A 26,864-nucleotide genomic window follows, 5' to 3' on the forward strand; every position below is an offset into this window, starting at 1 on the left:
GAACTCTGCAGCTCACGAGTGTTTGAAGCACGTCGGACGCCCCCCCCCCCCCCCCCCCCCCCCCCAAAGGCTACTACTTTGTGAATAAATGCCCGCCCACGATACTCACCCACTCTCCTCAGCCCAATCTCACTAAACACTCAGGTTAAGTTCACAATTTTTAACTGTATCCCCACCCATAACCATAACTCTAACTGTAACCATAACCCCTGTGCCCCCCCTCTTTGCCTCACCCCACATATCATGATACCATCACAAAATAATTTCATGATTCCCTCACGAAATGTGTTACAACTAATTGATTAAATCACTTTTCGTGATGCCATCACGACCTGGGGTGAGATCAGGTTGCGCTCCTATATTTTTGTGCAACAAGCCCTGTGACGTTACCAGCACAGGGAATATGTTGCTCTGTTCTTTCATTTAAGACTGGACATATGGTTAACCTGGATAAATGTAGGCTGAACAAAACTGTAGGCCTATGCAGCTATGCATTGTGAAAGTACAATTCAGTTTTTAGTTTTTGTTTTTGTTGTTTAATTTGCAAGTTAAAGAAAACATATCAGATGCCAGATGACCTTAATGGCTAGTTAACAGTGAACGGTTGAGCCATGACCTCGAATGAACCTCATATACTTCATAACAAACACTGCATCATAATAAAAAGGAGAAATAAAAATGGGGTGATTAACACTGTGATTAAATTATGTGACTTTGTAACCAGCTACTGCACTGAAATGTCAGGAAAAACTCCCAGAAAATGTCCTGGAAAATGATTTCTTAATGAGTGGGAACCTTGATGGAGCCAGAGCCTTCTAATGACATTTTTCATTGTTCACTGATGACAAGAAGCGCTCTTCTCTGAGTGCTTCTTCTTGTTTTTTCCAGTAATATTAATTAGCCATTTAGCTTCTGCTTGCTCACGGTGCCATTTGCCTTCTCAATCAACAACATGCTAATGAAATTAATTTTTGTCCCAAGTGAAAAGATGGCTCTGAAAACATCTAAAAAATAAAGCCTGGGTTCAAGCAGATGCTGAACTCTTCCTTTACATTAGCAATACCTTGATGGAATTAATGCAATATGTTTGTTTGCACATATAAAATAAGAGCCCATAAAATGTTAAAATTTTAAAATCTAATCAGTATTACAAAGTCCACGTGGAACACTATTAGAAAAACGTCAAAATAGAATGTAATATTCTAATTTTCTAACTACCACCACAAATCAGAAAACGCTGGGATGACGATATGGAAAAAGTAAACTGGGGGGGGTAATCAAGTTGCATCAAGTGTTGCATCACCATTCACATCTTCATCTTGGAGTGGAGTAGAGGAATATTAAGAAACAGAAAACTGGATTCAGTCCAGGCTCGGGTTTCCCATTTGCCTTCTCGTAAACTGCAGCTGAAAAGTCACACCTTCTTTTTCAGGAAAATCTTCTGTACCACTTTGTCACAAAGTTGTATAACTGGTGATGCACTAGACAAAAGTTACGCTATGCACAGTTTGTCCAAGTACAACCCACAGAAGCCTGTCACTCCTTCAGAGTTGTCGAGGTGTCTTGGTGGCTTCCCTCACTACTCTCCATCCAGCATAGTCACTCAGTTTTTGAAGGTTTGTCGAACTGACACAAATTTTCCACACTGTACCTGTTTGTATGGTTGCTATAAATGAAGTCCAGAACATATTCAGTGACTTGGAAATGTTCATTTGACCATCTGTTGACTTGTTTGTAGAAAACTGGCTGTAAAACTGATTATTTAATCCTTATGTTTAGAATAAGTTGTCCCCGTCCCAACTTTTCTTGGAATGTGTTGCAAGCTTTAAATGCAAGAATGGATGTATATTAGCACATGAAAGGAACATCAAATATCTTGGGTTCATGTGGTCTGCAGTGAAGGAGTCAAAGTAAATGTTAGGATCACTGTGTCTTTAATTTTTATTTTTAATTTATTTGCTCTTTCCATGTGTTGTCCCATCTTATTCTGGCTTGGGGTTGTAAATGACAACGGGCAGCTATGCATGTGTCAAAAACAGCTGGATTTGGATTGAAGAGTTAGACTGAGCAGATATGTATCACCATGTGTTCAACAAGAGTTTACAACAGTAAGATGAAAATCAGGGAAGTGAAACTTCTCACCTCTGACAGCAATTACCCAGTGACTTTCGAAATCTGTTACTTCAGTGATGGTAATCTGTCAAGGTTTGATTTAAAGCTGATTCTAAATTTTCACACCACTTTTACCTTTTTGTGCTTTCTTTTGTTGACAGAGTGACCTCTGGTCCTTGGGTATCACTGCACTGGAGATGGCTGAAGGAGCCCCTCGTAAGTTCTGAACACACTCTGTTCTTCACCTTTTCTGTCTCTCTCCTATATCTATCCATTTCCTCTATGAAATGCAGTATATTAACATTGTTTACTGTCACCTTCTCTGACTGTTTGCAGCTCTGTGCGACATGCATCCAATGAGAGCTCTGTTTCTAATTCCACGCAACCCTCCGCCCAAGCTGAAATCTAAGAAATGGTATGCACATGTACACACAGTTACATCTGGATGTATGTGTTGTTTCTCAGTCAGTCGCATGAAAACATCGTCTCCCAACACGTTCAACAGTTTGAAAACCCAAATTCAACAGCATTCACTTTTCTGCAGCGAGACTTATAATCTGCCATGCAATTAGCCCTCCTTTAAATAAATACATAAATAAATAACATTAAACTGTGGCTGTATAAAGGCTTTGTGTTAACTTGGGCATATTTTGAGGAGATGAGCGGGTTGCCGATAAAGATTAAAAGTAGCAACAACCAACGGAATGAAAGTTTCACTGAAAATGTGGGATGTATTGAAGGCACTGGGATCAGTGCAGAAGGTTCCGGGTTCAAATCCCACCCCTGCCACATTTCTCCATGTAATGTGGAGTTGCGTCAGGAAGGGCATCCGGCGTAAAACCTGTGCCAATTCAACATGCAGATCCACCTTGGATTTGCTGTGGTGACCCCGAGTGCAAACAAGGGAGCAGCCGAAGGGACTTACTTACTGAAGGCACTGGGATATTCTGATTATATGCCTGACAAAGTATATGTCATTTGATCTCCCATCTCAAAGAGAGTATTTAGTCATATGTTCCCTCGTGCCTCTTCTCCTCATCTCCCCTCCGTGTGTAACTGATGAGCTCTTCAGACAGAACTGGTGGTTGAACCTGTGCTGTGTTGCATATACTATTAATTTATAGGATGACTTCTAATAGCTCCACTGGTGTTTTTTCAGCCTCTTTACCTCGTGACACCCCACCCCCCCAAAAAAGCATCAAGCAAAGAAATAGCATAATGTCCTTCCTGTTTCTGGTGAATTCACAGCACAGAATCTGTTTCACTAAAACATTGCAGATGGTTGTCAAGATCTTTGAATTTTCCATGTTTGCACTACAGCAAGCATGCCCTCCGGAAACATTTTGGGTCCTGGCTGGCAGCCACCCATGCAGACAGCCAGTCCATCCCCACTCTCAAACATGACCCTTTGTCTGCCACAGCCAAATGAAACATAGGCATCCCCTTGCCTATTTTCCAGGTGCTGGGGATGTCAACACTGAGCCACATGAGTGCTGGATCATGCGCAGAGAAATGCACCACATGGCTAAAATGTTCCCTCATGATGCCAGTGATACTCCTCATCTGGGTCTCTCTAAGTAATTGCTCCTTCCTTTCACACAAAGTCATTCCAGCGGTACCCAAGAATCTACAATAAATCTGTTTTTAAAGACATCTAGTCGTTGCTTTTGGTCTCCCAACCATAAAGTAACACAGGAAGCAACAGGATCCTAAAGACTCGGACCTTTGTTCTCCTGCAAAGATATCATCACCACCAAACCAGTGACCTCATGTCTTCATCAGCTCTTCCCAGGTGTCTCTCTGTCTCAAAGCCCAAGAACCCAGCGATATGAGTGTTTCTGCTGAGATAGGCGAATATCCCTACAAGACTGGCACTTGCATACACTTCTGATGGCCAAGTCCAGGAAGTCACTGACAGGCTGGATCATAAATTTTGTTCCAAGATCATCGCAAACCCAGACACTCTGACTCCACACTCAGCAGCAGTCAGTGTATCCATTGATCCCACAAAGATCACAGTATCATCCGCAAATTCATGGTAGTAAATTTTTCTTCGCCAACATATATTTGACTGTACTTCACAGCATTGCTAATAAATTTTTTTTAAACCGGTATTGTTAAAAAAATGAACAACTTTCAAGAATACTTGAGAAAAATGTGTCCCAGAGTGGGACTGGCATTTTGAGGCTAAAAACAGATGTAACTTTCAAATGTTCAACATGCATTAACTTCATTCAGCCTATTGACATTTCAAATCCCGCAAAACTTTGAAGAGTTTGCCGCGGTGCGAGATCTCAGTGAGATTGAGAACTGCATTGAGATGCTCTGATCAGGCTGCACTTTAACCACTGCACACGGACAGCATCATTAACATCGCAACATAAAACTATTTTTATATTGTGCCTAAAACTCTCATGAATATGTTCTCTGGGTTTATAGACGTTATTGCGTTTGTTTTATGTAAACATGCGAGAATCACAGGCTGTGTCTCCGTTACTTTCACTGGGAGCTGCTGTGAGCAACGCTCACTTCCTGATCATGTCGTTCTGGGGGAAAGTGAAGTTTGCTCTTTAACGTCTTGATTATTGTTCTTTACAATACTGTTTGTCCTCTTTGTTCGAGACTAATATATATAATATGTCTGAAATTCGGTTTGCATTTATTAAATTCCACGCAGATTAAACGTAGCAGACAGATTATTTGTTATAATTGTTTTAGCAAGTTTTCAGGGTATCATGCATGCAGTCTCTTATTAATGTGATGAAAAGCATAAAAAAACTAGAAGCACTCAGAGAGTGCAAACCTCCGCCAAGGCCATGGGGTCACTGACGCCATAACATCTACACGCCGTGGAATCATTGAACCTAAAAAGTCTAACAATGATGTTTGCTCAGTAGTAAAAAAAAGTTTCATCTGCTGTGACTGGATAGCATGTATCCTTAGCGCTTGGCATCACAGTTTATTGCAACTTGCACCTTTCCCAGAAGCTACTGTCATCTGAGCACTGATATTGATATTGCATGTGCTTATAGACAAAAGCAAATAAGAGACAAAATTAAATTTATTATTCAACTAAACTGCAAATATATGAATTTTTTAACATTTATGAAACACTTCTCTAAACAAGGCCGTAGGGTCACTGACCCTAAAGAGATTCCCTCCTTGGCACAGTGATCTATTCAACAATTCAGTGTTACAACCAAAACTATGATACATACACTTTTCTTTCCTTTATATTTGACATTCCTGACCATGAAAACATACCACTAGAACTTGGAATCACTTTTATGTCTTTATTAGTTCAAAAGTTATTGTATAAAAACAATTTTTCGGTAATGGCGGTTTTCTTCTGGATCTAGCTCCATAACATTTGAAGCTACATCAAATCTGATGATACCGTACTGAATCAGTACAGATTCAGCTACAATTTGCTGTTAGTCGTGCATCTCTAGCTTCATTTGTCACCTCACACTGACACATTTTCTATTTTCCCTATATTGTTGCATATTTTGGATCACCAGATCCGGATTCTGGATCCGATCATCACCAGACTTTGTTGTTTGATAGAACATTTGATTATGTTACACCCTAATTTCTTTCAAGCCTTTCTGCCTTGTTTTTGTGGAGTTAGAAACTAGAATGTCAAAATTCCCCCTATCCTGCAATGGTGAAGAATCGTTTAAAAAAATCCCTGGATCCGGATCGTGATCCAGATCACCACTAAAATGTAATCACTTGTTCCTCTTGTCATTTCCAACCACTCCACAAAATTTCATCAAAATCCGTTCAAAACTTTGAGTTATCCTGCTTACAAACGGACAAACAGACAGACAGACAAACAAACAAACGCGACCGAAAACATAACCTCCTTGGCTGAGGTAATTACATTTTTTGTAGTATAATATTCATTTACAATTGTCATCATGTGGATTCTCTGTTGTTTGACTGCAGCGGCTCTCTGGCACGCAAGAGATTATGGGTTATGTCAATAGGGCAAATGCTCACAAAGTCAAAAATTCATGGATGTGCTTTACAGTTAAAGCTGCTGTGTCAATATTGGTTTGCCTTTTTTTCAGAACTGCATATTTGTTAATTTTGATACGTATAAAGTTTCTGCCCTTTGATGTAATAGCTCTGCAAGTAAATTCCATCCATACTGGACTAGAAGCATAAATATTAGGGTCAATAAAGCTTCTTCTTTATTGGATGTTGAAAAGCTTATTTTACTCAAACATATTGAGGAGTCTGATTACAGCAAACCATTATAGTTCAGTGGCATTATTCAACCATCAGAACACTTCTTGTATTTGTAAAATAAATAAGACTAATAAGTGTAAAATACTAACCTAAAAATGTTCATTATTTTGCATTAGGAACAACCTGCCCCGTCAATTGTGTATTCACTCATGTGTGTGTCTTAAAATATTTTTTAAATCTTTCTTGTTTTCCCCTCTAAGGCAAAATGTCTAACAAAGATTGACTTGTAAGCTGGGAGGTTATTGACTTATATGTATTTGTGTAGAGAACATGCACTGCTTTGGGGCAGTGTTGCAGATAGATGAGCATGTTGTTATGAAGCTGGAATGTTAGTGAGTCATTCCCAGAATACTGCTGTATGGCAAAGTGTTCTTTGTAAAGACGCTGAACCTCAAAATACTCAGGTTGTGTTCTTGTGTAAAGAACAGTGTCTGGCTACGTGGCCCATGACCAAATCTGGCTGCATTTAGTAATTTAAATTAGTTGGCAGACTATTATGAATGCTGTAGATCTTTAAAATATTGGACCCTATCTTCCACCTGGCACAGAGCAGCACATGCAAGACTTGTCATAGGGTCCTTTCTACACCCAGTGCCTGATGTTGTGGAAGGAGCAAATATAGTTGTGCTCATTTGTGAGCCTCTGCGCATGTTCATCTAAAAATGTGGTGTGGTCAGGTCCCGTGCCCGTGCATTGCTATCATGGGCCAGCAAAAATCTGGTTTGAAGTTGTGCACAGATTTGTTTCTGCGTACACTTTGCAATATTACAACACACCTCAGCCTCACATAGGCAGGTTCATGACCTGTCTACAGATGAGGTGCAGTAGTGTATCATATGACTACGAAACTAAATTGGAAATGTACATTAACAACAAATGTAAAAACTAGTGGAAAATTCCATACCTGTAATTACTCTGATTTGTACCATATTTGTTATGATGGTTTTCTTTTCACCTGGGTGACACCAAGATGAAGCTGACTGCACTGTCCTGGTGTGTCAGTAAACCAAAGGCTGTCTGTACCTGGTGGGATATGGAATGCTTCAACTCAGGGAGCTCTGCTGCTTCTGTAAATGATCCGCTGTGAAGTTGGATATGAACAAAAGCATTTGTGTTGTATGTGTTAGACTGTTTGCCAAGAATCATCAAGATAGGGTCTATTCATTTTATTCAAAAATATTATAAAAAAAAATTGGGGCTAAAATAAAATAATTATTGATGGTTGAAATTTTTTGAGTTGTCATAATTGGTTTATTTTACAGTGCCCTTAATTTGTGCTTGAAATTGGGCACAAAGTCTACCTCAGTGTTGCCTGTGCATGCTTCCCTTATTTTCAGACTGAGGGTGCTATCTTCTTCTGTCATGCACAAACGTGTTCATGACCTAACAAAAGTGTCATTGTGAGTTTCTACCCGACACAGATGTCATTTTCACACCCAGCACCTATTTTCATTTAATCCCCAATGTACTTACACTCGTCTGTGCAGTCTTCGGTCTCAATTTATCCATTTTTAATGAGCCTTGGGTTTTTTCTTCACATCAGGTTTTCCATCCTGAGATATTCTGTAAGAGCAAATTCATAGAATGGAAATGCTTTTCCTCTCAATTTGCTTTGACATTGTATATTCTACTAATAATAAACACAAATGAGATTAATTCCTCTATGCTATACTCCATATTCCAGTGAAGTGTTTTCAGATTTCTTTCAACTTGGTCCAGAAATTACTGAATAATCTAACTTCACCCTGGCTGGTGTGGCTGTTTCATTTTATTTATTTTATTTGATATTTTCACAGAGAAGCACTCTGTAAAAGCGGCAGCACAGGTAGGTTAAGAGCAGTCTTTAATATTAATATCTTTAATATGATGCTAGGATTTGAAGCTCTTACTTTCATCCCTGATTGTTTCCTGTCTTTAACTTAACTTCTTAATGAAATTAATTAAGGATCAGACTAGTATCTTGTGTTGTGGCAGATATAGTGTGTTTGACAAACTGATGGTATTATTTACAATCTTGCTTCGCAACATCTGGGCTGGGACTAACGGATTCATTCAAGTCTATTATATAAATTATCTGATCCTCTTCTGTATTTGTTTTGACAAATATTGGCTGTACAAATGTGGGACTGAGTTTGAATAAATGTAACAGCACAGTAATAGCACGGAAAATGCAGATTTATGGTGAAACTCTCTTGAAAACATTTGTCATGCCCATTGATTTGTATTTGTCTGGTTGTCAGACGCTAACCAAGATGGCGGCGCTCTGGCAACAACCAGCGAATGAACATATCGGCCCGGTCCTCCATCTACTGAGTAAATAGCAATTGATGGATGAGCTAGGCGGGCCAGTGGAGCTGGTGGCTGCTGTAGACTGCACAAAAGACAAATACAAATTAGTTTCTGCCTTCACACAGAAAACACAGACCAGGACAATAATTCAGTGTGGAAACCACTAATTGAGACCAACAGTGCCACTTCAAATGTGGAACGATCTGGTGGCGTCCTCTTGTTCAGCCAAGGCTTAAATAGGACACTGCTGATTAGATGCAGGTGTGCCACAGCCACAGGTGTAAGAGATAATCAGTTCCACTGGCAGGAAGACCCAGGAGGGAGTAGAGAAAACCAGGAACAAATCAGACTGATCCTCCAGACCACAACTATCTATGACTGGACATTGTGGAGTTATGGGGTAAAAACAGCAAAAATGGTGACAAAGGTCAATTTAAATTTGTACAGGGGTCTGAAGTTAAATTTGCTCCAGTTTTTTGTAAATGGTGATGCAAATTATTGGTTGAGCTAATAGTTTTAATCAATGGAATAGTTTTGAATGTTTTGAATGCTTGGTCTCCAAAGTAAAGTTCAGACAAACTTGATGTCCATTGGATTCTGACATATGTTACCCCATAACATAACTAAGTATGACAGATGGTGCAGACTATTCCTTTTAAAATCCCTATTAACTCAACCAATAGCCTAGCTACAGCTACCACCCTGGGGTAGCTATCATACATTTTTGTGTAGGCCATGGTATACTGAGGCTGGATTGTAATCCCCTGAAGTAGTACTGAAAACCTGCTTTGGCCCATGGACTTGTATGTTCAGAAATAAATGAAATCTCACTAATTTTGTATGATGATCTTTTTAAAATCCTAAATTACTGAACAGAAATGACAAAACAAAATGCTTTTTTGAAGAGAAATAAAAAATATAGATATAAAATGTATGCCGCCCTTTGATGAATTTACAGTAAATTATCATTTTGACAGCAGGTTTTCCTTGCACAAGTCAGGGGAGGCATCATTCACATCATTAAGAAATACAAAAACCGTATGGTACTGTGTGGTAAATCTTTCTGGAGACGGCGCTTCTCAAAAACAAAGTGACTATGCAAGAAGGAGACTCGTGACGGAAGCCACCAAGACACCCAGACAGTGCTGTAAGAGTTACAGGCTTGAGTGGTTGTGAATGGTATAGTGCAACTTCTGGCTGTTGCACCAACAGCCACAGCTTCATGTTGGAGTGGAACAAAGAAACATTTTTATACAAGAAAACTGACTAAATGTAAACCCCTAAGTCTCCCATGTGCCTTCTGGCAAACTGTAACTGAAGTATCATGTTTTCTTTTTAAGAAAATCCTTCTGGAAGATGAATTTTTAAAAAACTATGAGTTGCGCTTTTTATTTAAACATGTCCAAAATGTATTACTGTGTTGCTTTTGAAGAAAGTTGTTTTTCCTTTTTATGCTAATGTGCTCTTTGTCTTTCTGTGTGTGTTTGCACAGGTCAAAACGTTTCTTGTCATTTGTTGATGGTTGTCTCATCAAGAACCACCTGCATCGACCCACCACTGACACGCTGCTGAGACACGCCTTCATCAGAGATTTGGCTAACGAGAGACAAGTTCGTATCATGCTGAAAGACCACCTGGACAGAACCAGGAAGAAGAGAGAGAAAGGTGAGCAGAAATGGATGGATGGATGTATCATTGCTACATCTGCTAATTTGTGAGGCACAGGTTCTATTCCAACTGAACCCTGTCTCTGATGTGTACGCTGTTCTTTTACACCACCCTCTCAGCATCACGTTAGAAAGCACTGATGGATGACGACTGTAGTATTCATTCACTCGTAGTTTCAGGAATATTTGACAAAATTATACACGACAAATCTGTTTATTGAGACATGACAGTGTGGTCATCAAATCTTATAATCTTTTTGGCCATCATCAGATTTATTTGACGACTTTGTCTCTGCTTCATGATGTTGGAAATTACTCGAATGTAACATTTGCTTTGATGGGTCGAGTGTTACCCCATTTCAGTCTTACCAACAGCTGATGTTTTGTTTATATTGCCTTGCTCTTGTATAACTTCATTTTTATAGTCTCATTATTATCACTCCACTCAGATTAGAAAATTGTATTGAGAATGTTCCAGTGCGTTAATGTGTGTGTCTGCGTGTCTGCTCGCATAGTTCACAGCCTGTTTCACAAAGTAAACTGATACTATGAAATACTTTAAGCAGTCAACATGACTCAGTCCTTCTCCAATTTTCAAATCCACAGTAAAACAGGAAATGTTCAAATGTCAAACAGTTCCTGGATTGCCAGACGAGATCCCATGGAGTCTCGCGGGAACTCAGTGGAAAGCTCACACTCAAACAGGAAGTGCTAAATTCTCACTCACAGTGAAACAGGAAATGTTCAAATGTCAAACACTTCCTGGCATGGGTGGAGCTAGAGCGGAGGCCGGGGTTTCACTGGACTTTCCTGAAATCTGATTGGGCACAGATGATTGACATGTCACAGCACCACACGTCTGGTTGAAAGACCTACATTTTCAAATCAGTGAGTCACATTGACTGCTAGGTTCCCCCTGTCTAGTAGTTTGTGCTGTGTACCACAAAAAGCTCTAATCCACCTTAGAAGAAGAAAAATGTTTTCTCCAGATTTGAACTGAACGCGTTGTTTGAACAATGGACTTCTAATCACACCAAACTTATGTTGGTGAGTAAATGACCGTATTTCATGACAGAAATGAGGTCCAGGTTGTTAAAAGCAGCATTTCTCCTTTAATTCAGGTGGTCTTATGCACACATTTTTAAACTAAGACAGCAGCTTGTTCATGTTGGCTTATTAGTGCAGCAGATAACTGAAAGAATCATTCAAATGGTGATACAAGCATCAAATTCAGTACAAATAGAGCTGGAGCAAAATTAGTGGAGTAACTTTAACTTTTGACCCCTGTACAAACTGAAACTGATCTTTGTCACCATTCTTGCTGCTTTTACCTCATAACGCCATAACATTCAGTCACAGATAGTCCAAACTATACCTTTTTTGGAATCTTTATGATCAGGCAAATAATGTGGTGTAGTTTTCTATATGACTGGAGCATCTTTTAATTTTTTGACCCCTGTGTAATTCTTCAGTTGACCCCTACCTGGCTGCCTCTTGAAAATTCAAGTGGCCAATCAGTTTTTGTTTTTTTTGTTTTTGTTTTTTGTTTTTTTTTTAAGAGTTCATGTCTATGAATTATTTGTGCCAAATTTGATAGTGGGGAGCCTTTCCAGGCATGTGACAGGCAAATAAAGAAAAATGCTTAAAAAGGCGGAGGGTGTGGGGGGTGGGTGGGGGGGGATCCAGCCAACCCCCCCCCCCCCCCCCCCCCCCCCAGCAGCTGAAAGGTTTTTTCCATGCTTGAAGCATTTACTTAAAATCAAGTCTGAAAGACCTAAATGACATGGTGAGGTGCTGATGAGCTTCGCTCATTCATGTCCGTCACATATGCATATTATCGACTGAATTCATATTCACATTAGAATGTAGATATTTGAATATGTTTGTTTGTTTCACTACTCCTGTTAAATCCAAGGATAAACATTTTGGTGTGTGTGTGTAAAGGTTGGTCCAGGGTCACCGAAGAGAAATCCATCGTACTACCAATATTATTTGAATGCCTCAGGATCCCTCAGTCAGAGGGGGTTAATGTGGCCCAGGAAAGGGAAATTTGGGGTCCCCTGCTGGAGCTGTTGCCCCGGCGACCTGAACCCGGATAAGTGGTTGAAAATGAAATTAGACTTCTAATCAGGGTTTTAAAGACAAAATCACTTGTGTCATTTCAGTAAGATATAGTTATTGGTTTTATGACAGGCCTGTTATATGTAGAGAGAAAGAAAGACAGAGAGAGAGAGAGAGAGAGAGAGAGAGCAAACAAGAGAAAAGGCCATCTGGTTGTAATCTTCCACTGGCTTATAAAAACACACTGATAACGGGGAGACTTTGTGTGTGTTGCATGTGTTGTGTGAGTTTCACACCATATTTGTGTGTGTGTGCACAGTGACAGTGTTCCTTTGCACAGCAGTCTGACACTGGCAGTTTTCATGTCTGTGGGAGAGTCAGTGTTGCAACAAAACTGTGCTGTGGACATGACGCACAAAGGATGTGATTTTCACAACTGAGTGTAGTCTGAGCCCAGACGTTCCTGTTTTGGACGATGAATGTTTTCACAGTTAAAAGTCTGTCAGCCAAAGTGGGAGTTACCCCTCAAACTACAATAAAACGTCAGGAAGCAATGTTGTGAGGCACACGTCTCACAGATGAAATTATCAGTTTTCTCTTTTTATGGCAAAAGTGGAATTTAAACACACATGTGTTACCTTTCAGAGTCTTCATGGGAACACATGGTTTACTCCCAAATATGGATGTTATCTTGAGCTGCTTTCACACCATGTACAACCCCAATTCCAATGAAGTTGGGACGTTGTGTAAAATAAAAACAGAATACAATGATTTGCAAATCCAGTTCAACCTATATTCAATTGAATACACCACAAAGACAAAATATTTAGTGTTTAAACTGATAAATTGTATTGTTTTTGTGCAAATATTTGCTCATTTTGAAATGGATGCCTGCAACATGTTTCAAAAAAGCTGGGACAGTGGTATGTTTTTATGTATAAACACAGCATACACTTTTCTCTTTGTGTTGTCCACCTGAGAAGTGGCACACCCACACTTTATTCGTTTCATGTGTGTCAAATTAAGGAGGTCACATGACAGGAAACCGTGTGATAGGCTGCACAACAAGCCAACAGAAAACTGGGATACAATAACAAATGGGAGCACCAAAATACAAAACCCCCACTTGCTCACATGTGAATGAGTCTCTTTCTATGGATTCAACATAAACAGTTCAGACACCAAACATGAACATTTCATATTTCATCAACTTCAGCTTCATTGCTGGTTTGGTCAGAATATCTGCAACCAGATTGTTAGTTGGACAGTATTCCAGGCTAATTTTGCCTTCATTTAACACAGATCTCACAAAATGATATTTAATATCTACATGTTTACACCTTTGCCTGTACACAGGATTTTTGGCTAAGGCTATGGCACTCTGATTGTCTTCATAGACCTTAGATACATATTTGAGACATCATTGTTAAATAGCAGCTGTTCCAAATACAAGCATTCCTGTATAGTAGCAGCTAAAGCCATGTATTCCACTTCACATGTGGATAATGCTACAGTAGGCTGTCTTTTCATCTTCCATGAGACTAAAGGACCATTTTCATTCAGGCTAATGCAGTATCCAGTAGTACTTTGCCAATCTGTTACATCGTCGGCCCAATTTGCATCGCTATATGCATGTATTACATTCTCTTTCGCACATTTCGTAAAGCACAATTTTTAGTTTTGTGTTCCTTTCAAATACCTAAAAACATGCTTGACTGTATTGCACTATTGTACAGTTGTATTTGTAAAATACTGTGATAGCTTACTTACAACAAAGCTTAAATCTGGCCTCGTACATGTTGCCAAGTAGATTAAGCTCCCTACTGCCTCTCTGTACATTCTAATATCACTCATAACCTCAGCATTGTCAGTGTAGTTAAGTTTTTGCTCACAAGAAGTAGCTCTTGGCTTATAGTTTTGCATGGCAAACCTCTCCAATATTTTTACAACATATTTGCATTATGACATTTTAATATAGTCAACATCTTGCTCAAAATCAATACCAAGAAAATGTGTTAGTTGTCCTAAATCTTTCATCTTAAATTTCAATGTGAGCGTCTCTTTTACATCTTTGAGAGTATTCTTATCACTGGCAGCAATAATCATCAACCCATATGATTATAAACACCTTTTTAGTGTCAGTAACATTTGTGTATACACAATAATCTGCTTGTTGTAGTAACACTCTTATGCTTGTCATGTTAGCAGTTGGTGAAAAGGTTTCATCATAGTTCACACCTTTCTTTTGACTGTAACCTATTAATTGCACCTGTTTGAACTTGTTACCTGTATAAAAGACACCTGTTGACACACTCAATCAATGACACTCCAACCTGTCTACCATAGCCAAGACCAAAGAGCTGTCTAAGGACACCTGGGACAAAACTGTAGACCTGCACAAGGCTGGGATGGACTAGAGGACAACAGGCAAGCAGCTTGGTAGAAAACAACAACTGTTATGATTATTTATTAGAAAGTGGAAGAAACTCAAGATGACTGTCAATCTCCCTCAGTCTCGGATTCCATGCAAGATCTCACTTTGTGGGATAAGGATGATTCTGAGAAAGCTCAGAACTACACAGGAGGACCTGGTCAATGACCTGAAGAGAGCTGGGACCACAGTCACAAAGATTACATTAGTAACACATGATGCTGTCATGGTTTCAAATCCTGCAGGGCAGCAAGGTCCCCCTGCTCAAGCCAGCACATGTCCAGGCCCGTTTGAAGTTCAACAGTGACCATCTGGATGATCCAGAGGAGGCATGGGAGAAGGTCATGTGGTTAGATGAGAGCAGAATAGAGCTTTTTGGAATCAACTCCACTTACCATGTTTAGAGGATGAGAACAACCCAAAGAAAACCACCCCAACTGTGAAGCATGGGGGTGGAAACAGACACCCTCTCTACTTTTAAGATTAGGCTTAAAACTTTCCTTTTTGCTAAAGCTTATAGTTAGGGCTGGATCAGGTGACCCTGAACCATCCCTTAGTTATGCTGCTATAGACGTAGACTGCTGGGGGGTTCCCATGATGCACTGTTTCTTTCTCTTTTTGCTCTGTATGCACCACTCTGCATTTAATCATTAGTGATCAATCTCTGCTCCCCTCCACAGCATGTCTTTTTCCTGGTTCTCTCCCTCAGCCCCAACCAGTCCCAGCAGAAGACTGCCCCTCCCTGAGCCTGGTTCTGCTGGAGGTTTCTTCCTGTTAAAAGGGAGTTTTTCCTTCCCACTGTAGCCAAGTGCTTGCTCACAGGGGGTCGTTTTGACCGTTGGGGTTTTACATAATTATTGTATGGCCTTGCCTTACAATATAAAGCGCCTTGGGGCAACTGTTTGTTGTGATTTGGCGCTATATAAAAAAATTGATTGATTGATTGGAAACATCATACTCTGGGTGTGCTCTTCTGCAAAGGGGACAGGATGACTGCACCTTATTGAAGGGAGGATGGATGGGGTCATGCATTGCGAGATTTTGACAAACAACCTCCTTCCCTCAGTAAGAGCATTGAAGATGGGTCATGGCTGGGTCTTTCAGCATGACAATGACCCCAAACACACAGCCAGGGCAACTAAGGAGGGGCTCCGTAAGAAGCATTTCAAGGTCCTGGAGTGGCCTGGCCAGTCTCCAGACCTGAACTCAATAGAAAATCTTTGGAGGGAGCTGAAACTCCAAACCTGAAAGATTTGGAGAAGATCTGTATGAAGGAGTGGACCAAAATCCCTGCTGCAGTATGTGGAAACTTGGTCAAGAACTACAGGAAACATCTGACCTCTGTAATGGCAGACAAATGTTTCTGTACCAATTGTTAAGCTCTTTTTTTCTAGGGTGTCAAATACTTATTTTATGCAATAAAATGCAAGTTAATTATTTAAAAATCATACAATGTGATTTACTGGATTTTTTTTTTAGATTCTGTCTCTCACAGTTGAAGTGTACTTAGGATAAAAATTACAGACCTCTCCATTCTTTGTAGGTGGGAAAACCTGCAAAACTGACAGGGGGTCAAATACTTATTTTCCCCACTGTATAGCAAATGGTTTAAATGTCTCTGGTAGCCCTTTTAGAACCATTGCTATCAATAGTCCGTCATTCAGAACCTCACCTGCACCTCTTAAAGCGGTTATTGCAGTCTCAGCTCTTATGACATATTCAATGACCGACTCACTTGACGACTTTTGCAGTTAAGTCAGCTCAGCATATAAGCTGATTATCCTGGGCTTTCCATTGCCGGCGTAATATTTATGCAGGATCTTCAGCGCTGCTCGTCCGCTGCCTCCTGCATAATGAGCAAACTGTAATATAATAATGAACTGTATGAGCTCCGCATAGGCTTCGGCATTTTTTGCCTCGTCCTCATCCGCCTCATCTTCGGTGGGCTCTGATAAGTCTTTTTTAAGCCTTGCAAACAAAGGTGGCCCAAAAACTTTGTCTCCCATAATTCAGAATTTTTTTCGTCTCCATCAAAAGAAGTTGTGACCAGCAGCTGCTTGTCGCTGCATCCTTCTCTCTGCTGCTCATGTTAGCGAGCTTACTCACTCAAGCTCACTCAAGCTCAGGTGCACGCAGTGATTGCCGTGACATTCACCTGTCCACTTTGCATCAAAACTGTGTCATGATTCTGAGCCCATAACCTGTTAGCAGAGGATTGTTATGGCGCAGCGTTTAACGAAAAAACATGAAACACAGCATACACTTTTCTCTTTGTGCCGTCCACCTGGGAAGTGGCGCACCCACACTTTATTAGTTTCACGTGTGTCAAATTGGGGAGATTACATGACAGGAAGCCGTGTGATAGGCTGCACAACAAGCCAACAGAAAACTGGGATACAATAACAAATGGGAGCACCAAAATACAAAAGTCAGCAGTTTACCACTGTTACATCACCTTTCCTTACAACACTCAATAAGCGGTTGGGAACTGAGGATACTAATTGTTGAAGCTTTGTAGGTGGGCTTCTTTCTCATTCTTGCTTGATGTACGACTTCAGTTGTTCAACAGTCTGGGGTCTCCGTTGTCATATTTTGTGCTTCATAATGCACCACACATTTTCAATGGGCGACAGGTCTGGACTGCAGGCAGGCCAGTCTAGTACCCAGACTCTTTTACTATGAAGCCACGCTGTTGTAACATGTGCAGAATGTGGCTTGGCATTGTCTTGCTGAAATAAGCAGGGACGCCCCTGAAAAAGACGTTGCTTGGATGGCAGCATGTGTTACTCCAAAACCTGGATGCACCATTCAGCATTGATGGTGACATCACAGATGTGTAAGTTGTCCATGCCATGGTCACTAACGCACCCCCATACCATCACAGATGCTGGCTTTTGAACTTTGCGCTGGTAATAATCTGAATTGTCTTTTCCTTCTTTTGTCCGGAGGACACAACATCCATGATTTCCAAAAACAATTTGAAATGTGGACTCATCAGACTACAGGACACTTTTCCACTTTGCTTCTGTCCATTTCAAATGAGCTCAAGCCCAGAGAAGGCGGCGGCGTTTCTGGATGTTGTTGACGTATGGCTTTCGCTTTGCATGGTAGAGTTTTAATTTGCACTTGTAGATGTAGCGACGAACTGTGTTAACTGACAATGGTTTTCTGAAGTGTTCCTGAGCCCATGCGGTAAGATCCTTTACACAGTGATGTCGGTTTTTAATGCAGTGCCGCCTGTGGGATCGAAGGTCACAGATATTCAATATTGGTTTTCGTCCTTGTCGCTCATGTGTAGAAAGTTCTCCATATTCTCTGAATCTTATGATTATATTATGGACTGTAGATGATGGAGTCCCTAAACTCCTTGCAATTGAACGTTGAGAAACATTGTTCTTAAACTTTTGGTCTATTTTTTTCACGCAGTTGTTCACAAAGTGGTGATCCTTGCCCCATCTTTGCCTGTGATGGCTGAGCCTTTTGGGGATGCTCCTTTTATACCCAGTCATGACACTCACCTGTTTCCAATTAACCTGTTCACGTGTGGAATGTTCCAAACAGGTTTTTTTTGAGCATTCATCAACTTTCCCAGTCTTTTGTTGCCCCTGTCCCAGCTTTTTTGAAACATGTTGCAGATATCCATTTCAAAATGAGCAAATATTTGCACAAAAACAATAAAGTTTATCAGTTTGAACATTAAATATCTTGTCTTTGTGGCGTATTCAGTTGAATATAGGTTGAAGAGGATTTACAAATCAATGTATTCTGTTTTTATTTACATTTTACACAATGGCCCAACTTCATTGGAACTAGGGTTGTATATTCACTGAAAAAAATTGACTTGTTCAATACTTATTTCACCCACTGTCAATCTTTCCTTGTGATTAAAAACAGGCATGTGTTTAATCTATAAACTACTCAATACACTGCACTATTTTTTTGTGTTTGTTACTCTTAGAGGGTCTGGAGTATGAATACAGTGGCAGTGATGATGACGATGACGAAGTGACTGAGGAGGAAGGAGAACCCAGGTAAAACCTTTCCCCACAGAAAAAATATGGCTGAATTATGTGGATGTAAAAAAAAACTCTGTATTTAGTTGAGCCTGACTAATATATTGGTTGGCTGATAGTATTGGTCAACAGGTGCCCTTCTTGAATATATCTGTATCTGCATTATTTTACCCATATGAAACTTTTACTTTACCAAATAAACAATGTGAAAAAACACTTGTACATTGTTGAAAACAATGTTAATATGTATGACAGGTGATTGAGAAATTTTGAGCCTGACCCAGACAAAGTAGAGCGTGCTTTTCCATCTTTTGCATTTTGCGTTCCTGAACACATTTCTCAAAAATGTGCTAAGTTTTGAGTTACTGGGTGTGATGTTGAGAAATGTTGGTTTCTCGGAATGCTGAGAGACCTGCAACATGATAGGAAAAGGCTCTGCTATTTGCAGAGGTCTTCACCCTCGGGAATGCATAATAAGCAAACACCCTGCTGGCACATTAGGCCCAACCAGTTCTTTAAAATAAGGAAGTGCACATTCATTAAGACCCAGTCACAATATGCTCTCTTCGCCTGACGACTTTGCCCTTTTCCTTCATTTTGCACATTCACATAAAATATTTTAACTATTTGGAAACAGCATAGTACCTCCATGTTGAGTATATAAATAATTGGACAAACTAGATGTAACTTATTTTAATGCAAGTCATCACTTGTAGAAGTTTTACATCAAGCATTAAGTAAATCAAAACGTAAGTAGTTCTCAAATTGAGTGACTGTGCCAGTGGGAGAGTCGTGAGGGAAGCCACCAAGATACCCAGAAAATTTGAAAGAAGTTTGAGGCTTCTGTTTTTGTAATAGAAGAAACTTGAGATCATGCAGTGTTTTTGTCTGTTGCACCACCAGTCACATCTTCATGGTGGAGGGAAGATGCAAGAGACAAAAAGTTACACAATACACTTTTTGTGCACTCACCACCACAGAAGCCTGTGACTCCTTCGGAGTTGTCTGGGTGTTGTGGTGCTTTCACTCACTAATCATTATCTTGCATGTTAACTCTGTTTTTATGAACTGCGTACTCCAAATAGATTTATCATACAGTACTATACTGTTTCTATATCCTAATAAGTGACATAAATTATGTCTGTGGTCAGCCTCCTATTGCTGATTTTTCAGCTCTGATTGCCATCCACATTCCAAAAATAATATAATCTGGTGTGATTGTCCATAACGGCAGTCTGAAGTTGTGTGTGTCACAGTATTGTATACAATTCTACACCAGTTTAGGACAGATTAAAAGTGACATTAAACACAGCCTCATATTAAGGGAGCAACTGTGCATGCTCACAATCGTACTGTGTGCAGTTCACACACTCATGTCTGTGGTTACACATTAACAGCATGTTAGTATAAAGCTAAAATGTATCTTTTAATATCTGAAAACTGTCCTGATGAATAGTGCAGCATGGCTTTCATAGGATTGTGGGTGTATATTATGTTTCCACAGGAGATTTAAAGGACATGTCACACCGAAAATCATATCAACTTAGATTTAGTCAATGTTTTTGTCAGTGAAATTCCTCTGCTCAACACAGACAACAGTATGCATTGTATTTTAATTTTAGCCTGTAACTTTAAGTTCCCATCAAAGTGAATCCACGCTGAAGCAGAAATAATTTATTTCAAGATATAGTTACAAAATAAAAACAAAGCTGTCTGTAAAATTAAAAAGCTGTATACTAACCCCTATCTGCACACATTATATCTGATTATTCACTTTTGTAGATTACAAAATGTCTCTATCATTTTTTTTTTTTACAACTTTACAATAAGTTGCAATGTTTTGCATTGTCACAGGGACCACAGATTACATACCATAGCATGCCCCGGGGTATCCAGTTGGTTTTTGAGCCGCTAAAGTAAACAATCAGTACCAGAAAACGGCAGTGGGAGACCTTCTTCAGAGATATTCAGTGACTTAAAAATGTTCATGTGTTCATCCCCTGACTGTAAAACCTTGAAAAACAATTACTTAAGGCAATATCTATACAGATGGTTGTAATTCCTAAATGGTTAATATAATATTTTTGGTAAACCATTTGAACCAAAGGTGAAATTTCACATTTCATACAATTTGTTTCATTTCAACTTCACTGTGATGGTCTACAGTAGAAAAATATCAAAAAGAGTCTCATTGTCTACCAATTTATGGACCTGGCTACATTTCTTGTCTAATAGATGCACTTGTGGTAATCAAGTGTAAATTAATAGTAGATGAGGCTCATGTACCTTGAATATTGGGGTAGATGCCACCTGTGTTATTAATAAAAAAAACACATATTATGGATAAACCTTATTAGATTACATTAGATAAAACTTTATTAATCCCTTGGGAAGACTTCTTCAGGGAAATTGGTCATTCTGGATTAGTTTAGATTGTGTATGGGTGAAGGGTGAAGAATTTTAAGAATTTAAAAAGAGGGTTGTGGGAGGTCGAGTGATTAAAGTGGTGGGTCAGACTGGAAAATCACGAAGGCCATTGGACAATGTGTTCAGTCCGTCATGGTGTGCAGTAAAGCACCTTGCATGGCAGCACAATGACATGAGAGAGAGAGAAGTCCAGTGACACTTAAAACATGCCAGAACCATACGAGACAAGGGTTGTCATGTTTCGAATTTAATTGGCAGTAACTTTGCTCCTGCTTAGAAGAAAATGTAACAAAAGAAAAAAGGCTTGACATGTCCGCAACCTGGGTGGTGTCTGACTGCCCGAAAGATCATGGTGAAATCTGGCCAGAAGTTAGAAATGTCCTACTTACTTTGCAGTTCATTTAAAAGAGCTTTACCCTAGAATTGAGACTTTAGTATATTTTTACACTTAGTGGTCACTGTAACATAACGTTATTGTCTCTCTTTTAGCTCTATCGTCAATGTTCCTGGTGAATGGACCTTAAGACGAGAGTTTCTCCGTTTGCAGACAGAAGATTGCGAAGCAGGAAGAGAGTTAGGTCCAGGAGGAGGTGGTGTTCAACAAAGGCGACAGGTAGGTCTTTCTATGAGTTCAATCATCTTTATACAGGTAACTAGCCCATTGCCCATGGGGATCCATATGCTCTAGATTGGGTAGATGACATTTTTCAAGGGTGGTAATAAATTGTGCAATGTTTCTACAGGGATTTTAACTGAAAGGAAATTAAAATGAGATAGTTTTGTGAATAATTGTATTTATTATTTGGCACATTTAGTTGATGTCATGTTTTACAACTGGAAACGTCAAGATATTTCCTTTGTTCAGAGCTTGTCTGTTTACCAGGTACTGATTAATGGTGATATCAATGTCCATTGTTCACTGTTGTTACCTAATATCACTAATTTCTCCAAAAATATTAGTCCTATCAATTTGCCCTTTTCTTGACGTTCACCCTTGACCCAAAATACATAAGCATACCAAATGGCAAATGTCAGCTCTTCCCAGTTTCTCCGTGATCAAAGTTACACACGCACACACATATACATAATTAATATCTAGATTTTAATTGTACAATAATACAATAATAGAATGATACAAAAGAACAAACAATAGAACAAATAGAACAATTCTATGTGTGTTTATAACAAAAACATTTTTAAAGATTTTTCTGTAGTATATCCAGAAATAAAATAAATTAACAAGGAGATTATACTTGTAATCAGTAAAGGGTAAATATTTTGTGAAAAATGGAATAAGAATCAAGCTCAAGCATCCATTTTAGAAGGAAACTTTGCATCAAAGCATTCTAAAAACATGTCTGTATGTGTACCTTTAGTAGGGGTGTTGGCCAAATGGTTTGTGCGCTTGGTTTCAGTGTGGAAGGTTCCCAGTTAAAATCCCACCCCTGCTCAGTTCTCCATGTAATGTGGCAGTGCGCCAGGAAGAGTATCCGGCTTAAAACCTGTGGGCCAAATCAACATGTTGATGCGTAGCTTAGACAAATTAATAGAAATCTCTGCACAGTAACCATGGAGATTTCACCTCACTCTTCAACCCTCCAAAACCCTTTGTCAACAAGTCTTGTCTTTTTTAATGCCAAAAACTGTCCATCTGGTTTCCTATGGATGGACAGAAGGTTACGGTGCATCCAGAAAGTATTCACAGCACTTCACTTTTTCCACATTTTTTTATGTTATAGCCTTATTCCAAAATGGAGCAAATTCATTTTTTCCCTCAAAATTCTGCTCACAGCACCCCATAATGACAACATGAAAAACATTTGATATTTTTGCAAATTTATTATAAATAAAAAAAATTGAAGAAGTCACATGTACATCTGTATTCAAACCCTTTGCTCAATACTTTGTTGATGCATATTTAGCAGCAATTACAGCCTGAAGTCTTCTTGAATATGATGCCACAAGCTTTGCACATTTGCCTTTGGGCAGTTTTGGCCATTCCTTTTGCAGCACCTCTCAAGTTCCATCAGGTTGGAACTTGTACTCCAGTGTAACTTATATATGGGTTTTTCCTCTTCAAGGGGCCTTTTTAAGAGGTGTGACTTGTGTGACTTATACTCCAGAAAATATAGTATATTGTTTAAAAAAATTATACGTAAATAGAGTAGGCATTCTGTTTTAATCAGCGTCATCTGGACAACTTTCAAGTCAGCCATCTTCCCCATGGTTGTGGCTGTGCATTGTGAATTCGACTGAGAGATTCATGGTATATTTTTTTGCACAATTTTTTTTGCACAATGAGCGGTGTAGATGTGTGTGCGTGTCACCTGGAATTTGGCCGACACCTGCTGTGAAAGGAATCAAATGGGCTCTCACAGGGCACACTCTGTCTTTCAGCCACTGGTGTGCACAAATAGTTGTAGCAACAGGTGTACGAGGCGTTGGAGGCTGTTTCAATTTCACACGTATCACATACGATTCCTGCTTCATGTGCAATTCATCCACATTCATGCTATGTGTGAAGGCGCTGTAGGAATTAACATATCAGAGGGACAGCTCAGATGGGATGGTTTGGAGACTATGTCAGAGAGGCGAGATTGAGATGGTTTGGACATGTGCAGACTAGAGACCCAGGTTATATAGGGAGAAGGATGCTGAGGATGGTGCTACCAGGCAGGAGAAGCGGGAGGCCAAAGAGGAGGCTTATGGATGTGCTGAGGGAGGACATGCAGGTAATTGGTGTGACAGAGGAGGATACAGAGGACAGGGTGAGATGGAAACAATAAATCTGCTGTGACAACTCCTAACATGAGCAGCCGGAAGAAGATGATTAAATAACACAAACTGTCTGGTACTGTATAGTTTATCTCTCTGTAATATCCAGCTTTCAAAAACAAGAGTGACTATTCAAGAAGGAAACTAGTTGCAGAGGCCACCACAACAGCTATGACAAGTCTGAAGGAGCTTTTGGCTTCTGTGGCTGTGATGGGAACTGCTGCAAAGTGCAACTACTGTCTGTATCATAAAGAGTCACAACTTCATGATGGAGTGCAACAGAGAAGGTTTTTTTTTTTTTAAGGAAGATCTGGAATTTCAGCTACCGTTTGCCAGAAGGCAAATGGGACACTTAAGCTTAGATTTGATCTTTGTCTTCTAAGAAAGTGTCTTTTTTTGTGCCACTCCACCGTGAAGCTGTAACTGATGATGCAGCTTCACATACTACCCCCCCACCCCAATTTACAGCCATATCCTGTGCCATCAGAATGAGCACAATGCAATTTTTTAAACCTTTTTTTCTTGCATTTAACTATAAAGTCTCCCCTAAAGGCAACTTATCATATTTCCATTTTTTTTTACTGTAAATTTGCTCACATATTAAATTGCTGTATGTCTAGGCATTACAACAGCACAGGCAGCAGTTAGCAGAGCAGGAACGGTACAAGCAACACTTAATCGCAGACAGACAGAGGAGGATCCAACAACAACAGGAGCAACGGCAAAAGTTTGAAGATGTAAGTACTCTTCATACTGTTCTTCCACTGTATTCACGCAGAATGTCTTTTTAATGCACCGTATCAATATACAAGCTGCTCAAAGTGAAAATGATCAGTGATTGAGTTGAAACTATTAAGCATTTTATTGATTTCTTCTTTCCATAATGCACTTGATCCATGTGCTCGAGCTGCTATTTAAAAACCTGACAAAGTGAAAAAAGCTTGTGCTGTCCTTTAGCAGTTCCTCTTTTTGTATGTTATGGTCTATTCCACAGAGTGTCCTTCCTTCCCGTTCACTCCTGGACAGCAAATCGGGGTACATTTTGAAGCATCATAGTAAATTCTTGATCCATCTTTGTCAATCTTGAACAAATTTGATGTATGTGGTAGTTGCAGCCATCATTGATACTACCAGTTTAAAATCGGGGTCAAATTTCAGGCATTTGATCTGATTCTCTAAATCTTTAATAGTACGCAGTGACTTCCAGGTATTCGTAGTCTTAACAGCTTGAATCATGTTTGGACTTATTTAAAAGGGGTATTCGTAGTGACTATGGCTTGAAACTTGTTTGATTGTGCTCCATTGGGGTAAAGGTTTGAAGCTGAAGCAGTGTTTGATGCGTTTTTTTGTTCAAAGTTGAACAGCGCAGACATGTCTGGCTGAGAGTGCAGCTCCTTTTTTTGCTTGGTGACTCTTTAGCAATGCCGACACCTTGTTACCTTTACATTTACCAGGTCTGCACTTTATAATCCAGCTTGTTGCCTCTTAGTCCACCTGACGTGCCTCTGACCCTGGGTAAATGTCCAAGTCTGCACTCTATAAGCCAGCATGTTAGGAGACAAGCCTGCAGCCGGTGGAGGTGGGGTGGGGAGGGGTGTTAAGCTATCAGCCAGTACCACTACCAGCCTGCATTTACAAGCTTGTCATGTTGATATTCTAAAATGTGTTTCTCAAACCCAGATTATCTAGTTTGTTAGCCTTGGCTAGCTTGGTAACTTTGAGTTCGGTGGGCATTTTGGGGCTTCTTGCATCCCACCCAGGTCATGCTTGTCTTGCTCATGATCCACTCCTTTACCTATGTATGGATTGGCTGATACTCAGAGTGATCCGGAATCAGGCACTGCCAAAATGGCGACACTGCACTTGAGCTTTAAACCTGCTTTTCAGGAAACCTTTTGGTGATGTGGTGTAGGCTTTTCCCATTTTATATATATATATATATATATATATATATATATATATATATATATATATATATATATTATATACAGTAGTGTTCAGAATAATAGTGCGATGTGACTAAAAAGATTACATGGGAAACAAGGTACCAGTAGATTCAGTAGATTCTCACAAATCCAACAAGACCAAGCATTCATGATATGCACACTCTTAAGGCTGTGAAATTGGGCTATTAGTTAAAAAAAAAAAAAAAAAAGTAGAAAAGGGGGTGTTCACAATAATAGTAGCATCTGCTGTTAATGCTACAAACTCAAAACTATTATGTTCAAACTGCTTTTTTAGCAATCTTGTGAATCGCTAAACTAGTATTTAGTTGTATAACCACAGTTTTTCAAGATTTCTTCACATCTGCGAGGCATTAATTTTGTTGGTTTGGAACCAAGATTTTGCTCGTTTACTAGTGTGCTTGGGGTCATTGTCTTGTTGAAACACCCATTTCAAGACAGCACCCATTTCATTTTAAAATCTTAGCCAGAGAGAAGAAATGGTTTGAGAGAGGGGTCAAAGAGGCATTCTATGTGTCTCAGACCCCCTCCCCTTAACCGGGGAGGGGGTCTGAGACTTACTGGGTGCTTACTAGAGCTCAATAGGTGCTAATTAGAGCTATTTAGTCACCAGCCTATAGCAGTCTGCCTCTCGGTAGGAGGGGACTGGTTAGGTTTAAAACTCCAGCTTTTGTGGCTTCTGTTTTATTCTTCTCTACAAGAGTCAAGACAGAAGTCAGACTACCAGAGCAAGAATTTTAGCTGAGGAAGCTTCTGTGATTTGAAGCGAAACGTCCTCGTGTCAAGCAACCCAGTCCAGTCGAAGATTCAAGCTTCTCTACTCTTCAGCATAAGGCAACATGACCTTTTCAAGTATTTTGACATATCC

General features: G+C 39.7%; 1 protein-coding gene across 3 annotated transcripts in view; it reads left to right on the forward strand.

The window, feature by feature from the left end:
* Positions 1-26,864, forward strand: part of si:zfos-2326c3.2 (misshapen-like kinase 1) — a 249,878-nt gene that overhangs the window by 91,379 nt on the left and 131,635 nt on the right. For all 3 annotated transcript variants that reach the window (XM_034182332.1, XM_034182330.1, XM_034182331.1), the window contains 6 exons: positions 2,274-2,328; positions 2,449-2,527; positions 10,151-10,323; positions 18,776-18,848; positions 21,747-21,870; positions 24,653-24,769. In XM_034182332.1, the coding sequence (XP_034038223.1) occupies positions 2,274-2,328; positions 2,449-2,527; positions 10,151-10,323; positions 18,776-18,848; positions 21,747-21,870; positions 24,653-24,769 (621 nt within the window). The remainder of the gene's footprint in view (positions 1-2,273; positions 2,329-2,448; positions 2,528-10,150; positions 10,324-18,775; positions 18,849-21,746; positions 21,871-24,652; positions 24,770-26,864) is intronic.

The sequence above is a fragment of the Thalassophryne amazonica genome, chromosome 11 (assembly GCF_902500255.1).
Source record: "Thalassophryne amazonica chromosome 11, fThaAma1.1, whole genome shotgun sequence".
Lineage (NCBI taxonomy): Eukaryota > Metazoa > Chordata > Actinopteri > Batrachoidiformes > Batrachoididae > Thalassophryne > Thalassophryne amazonica.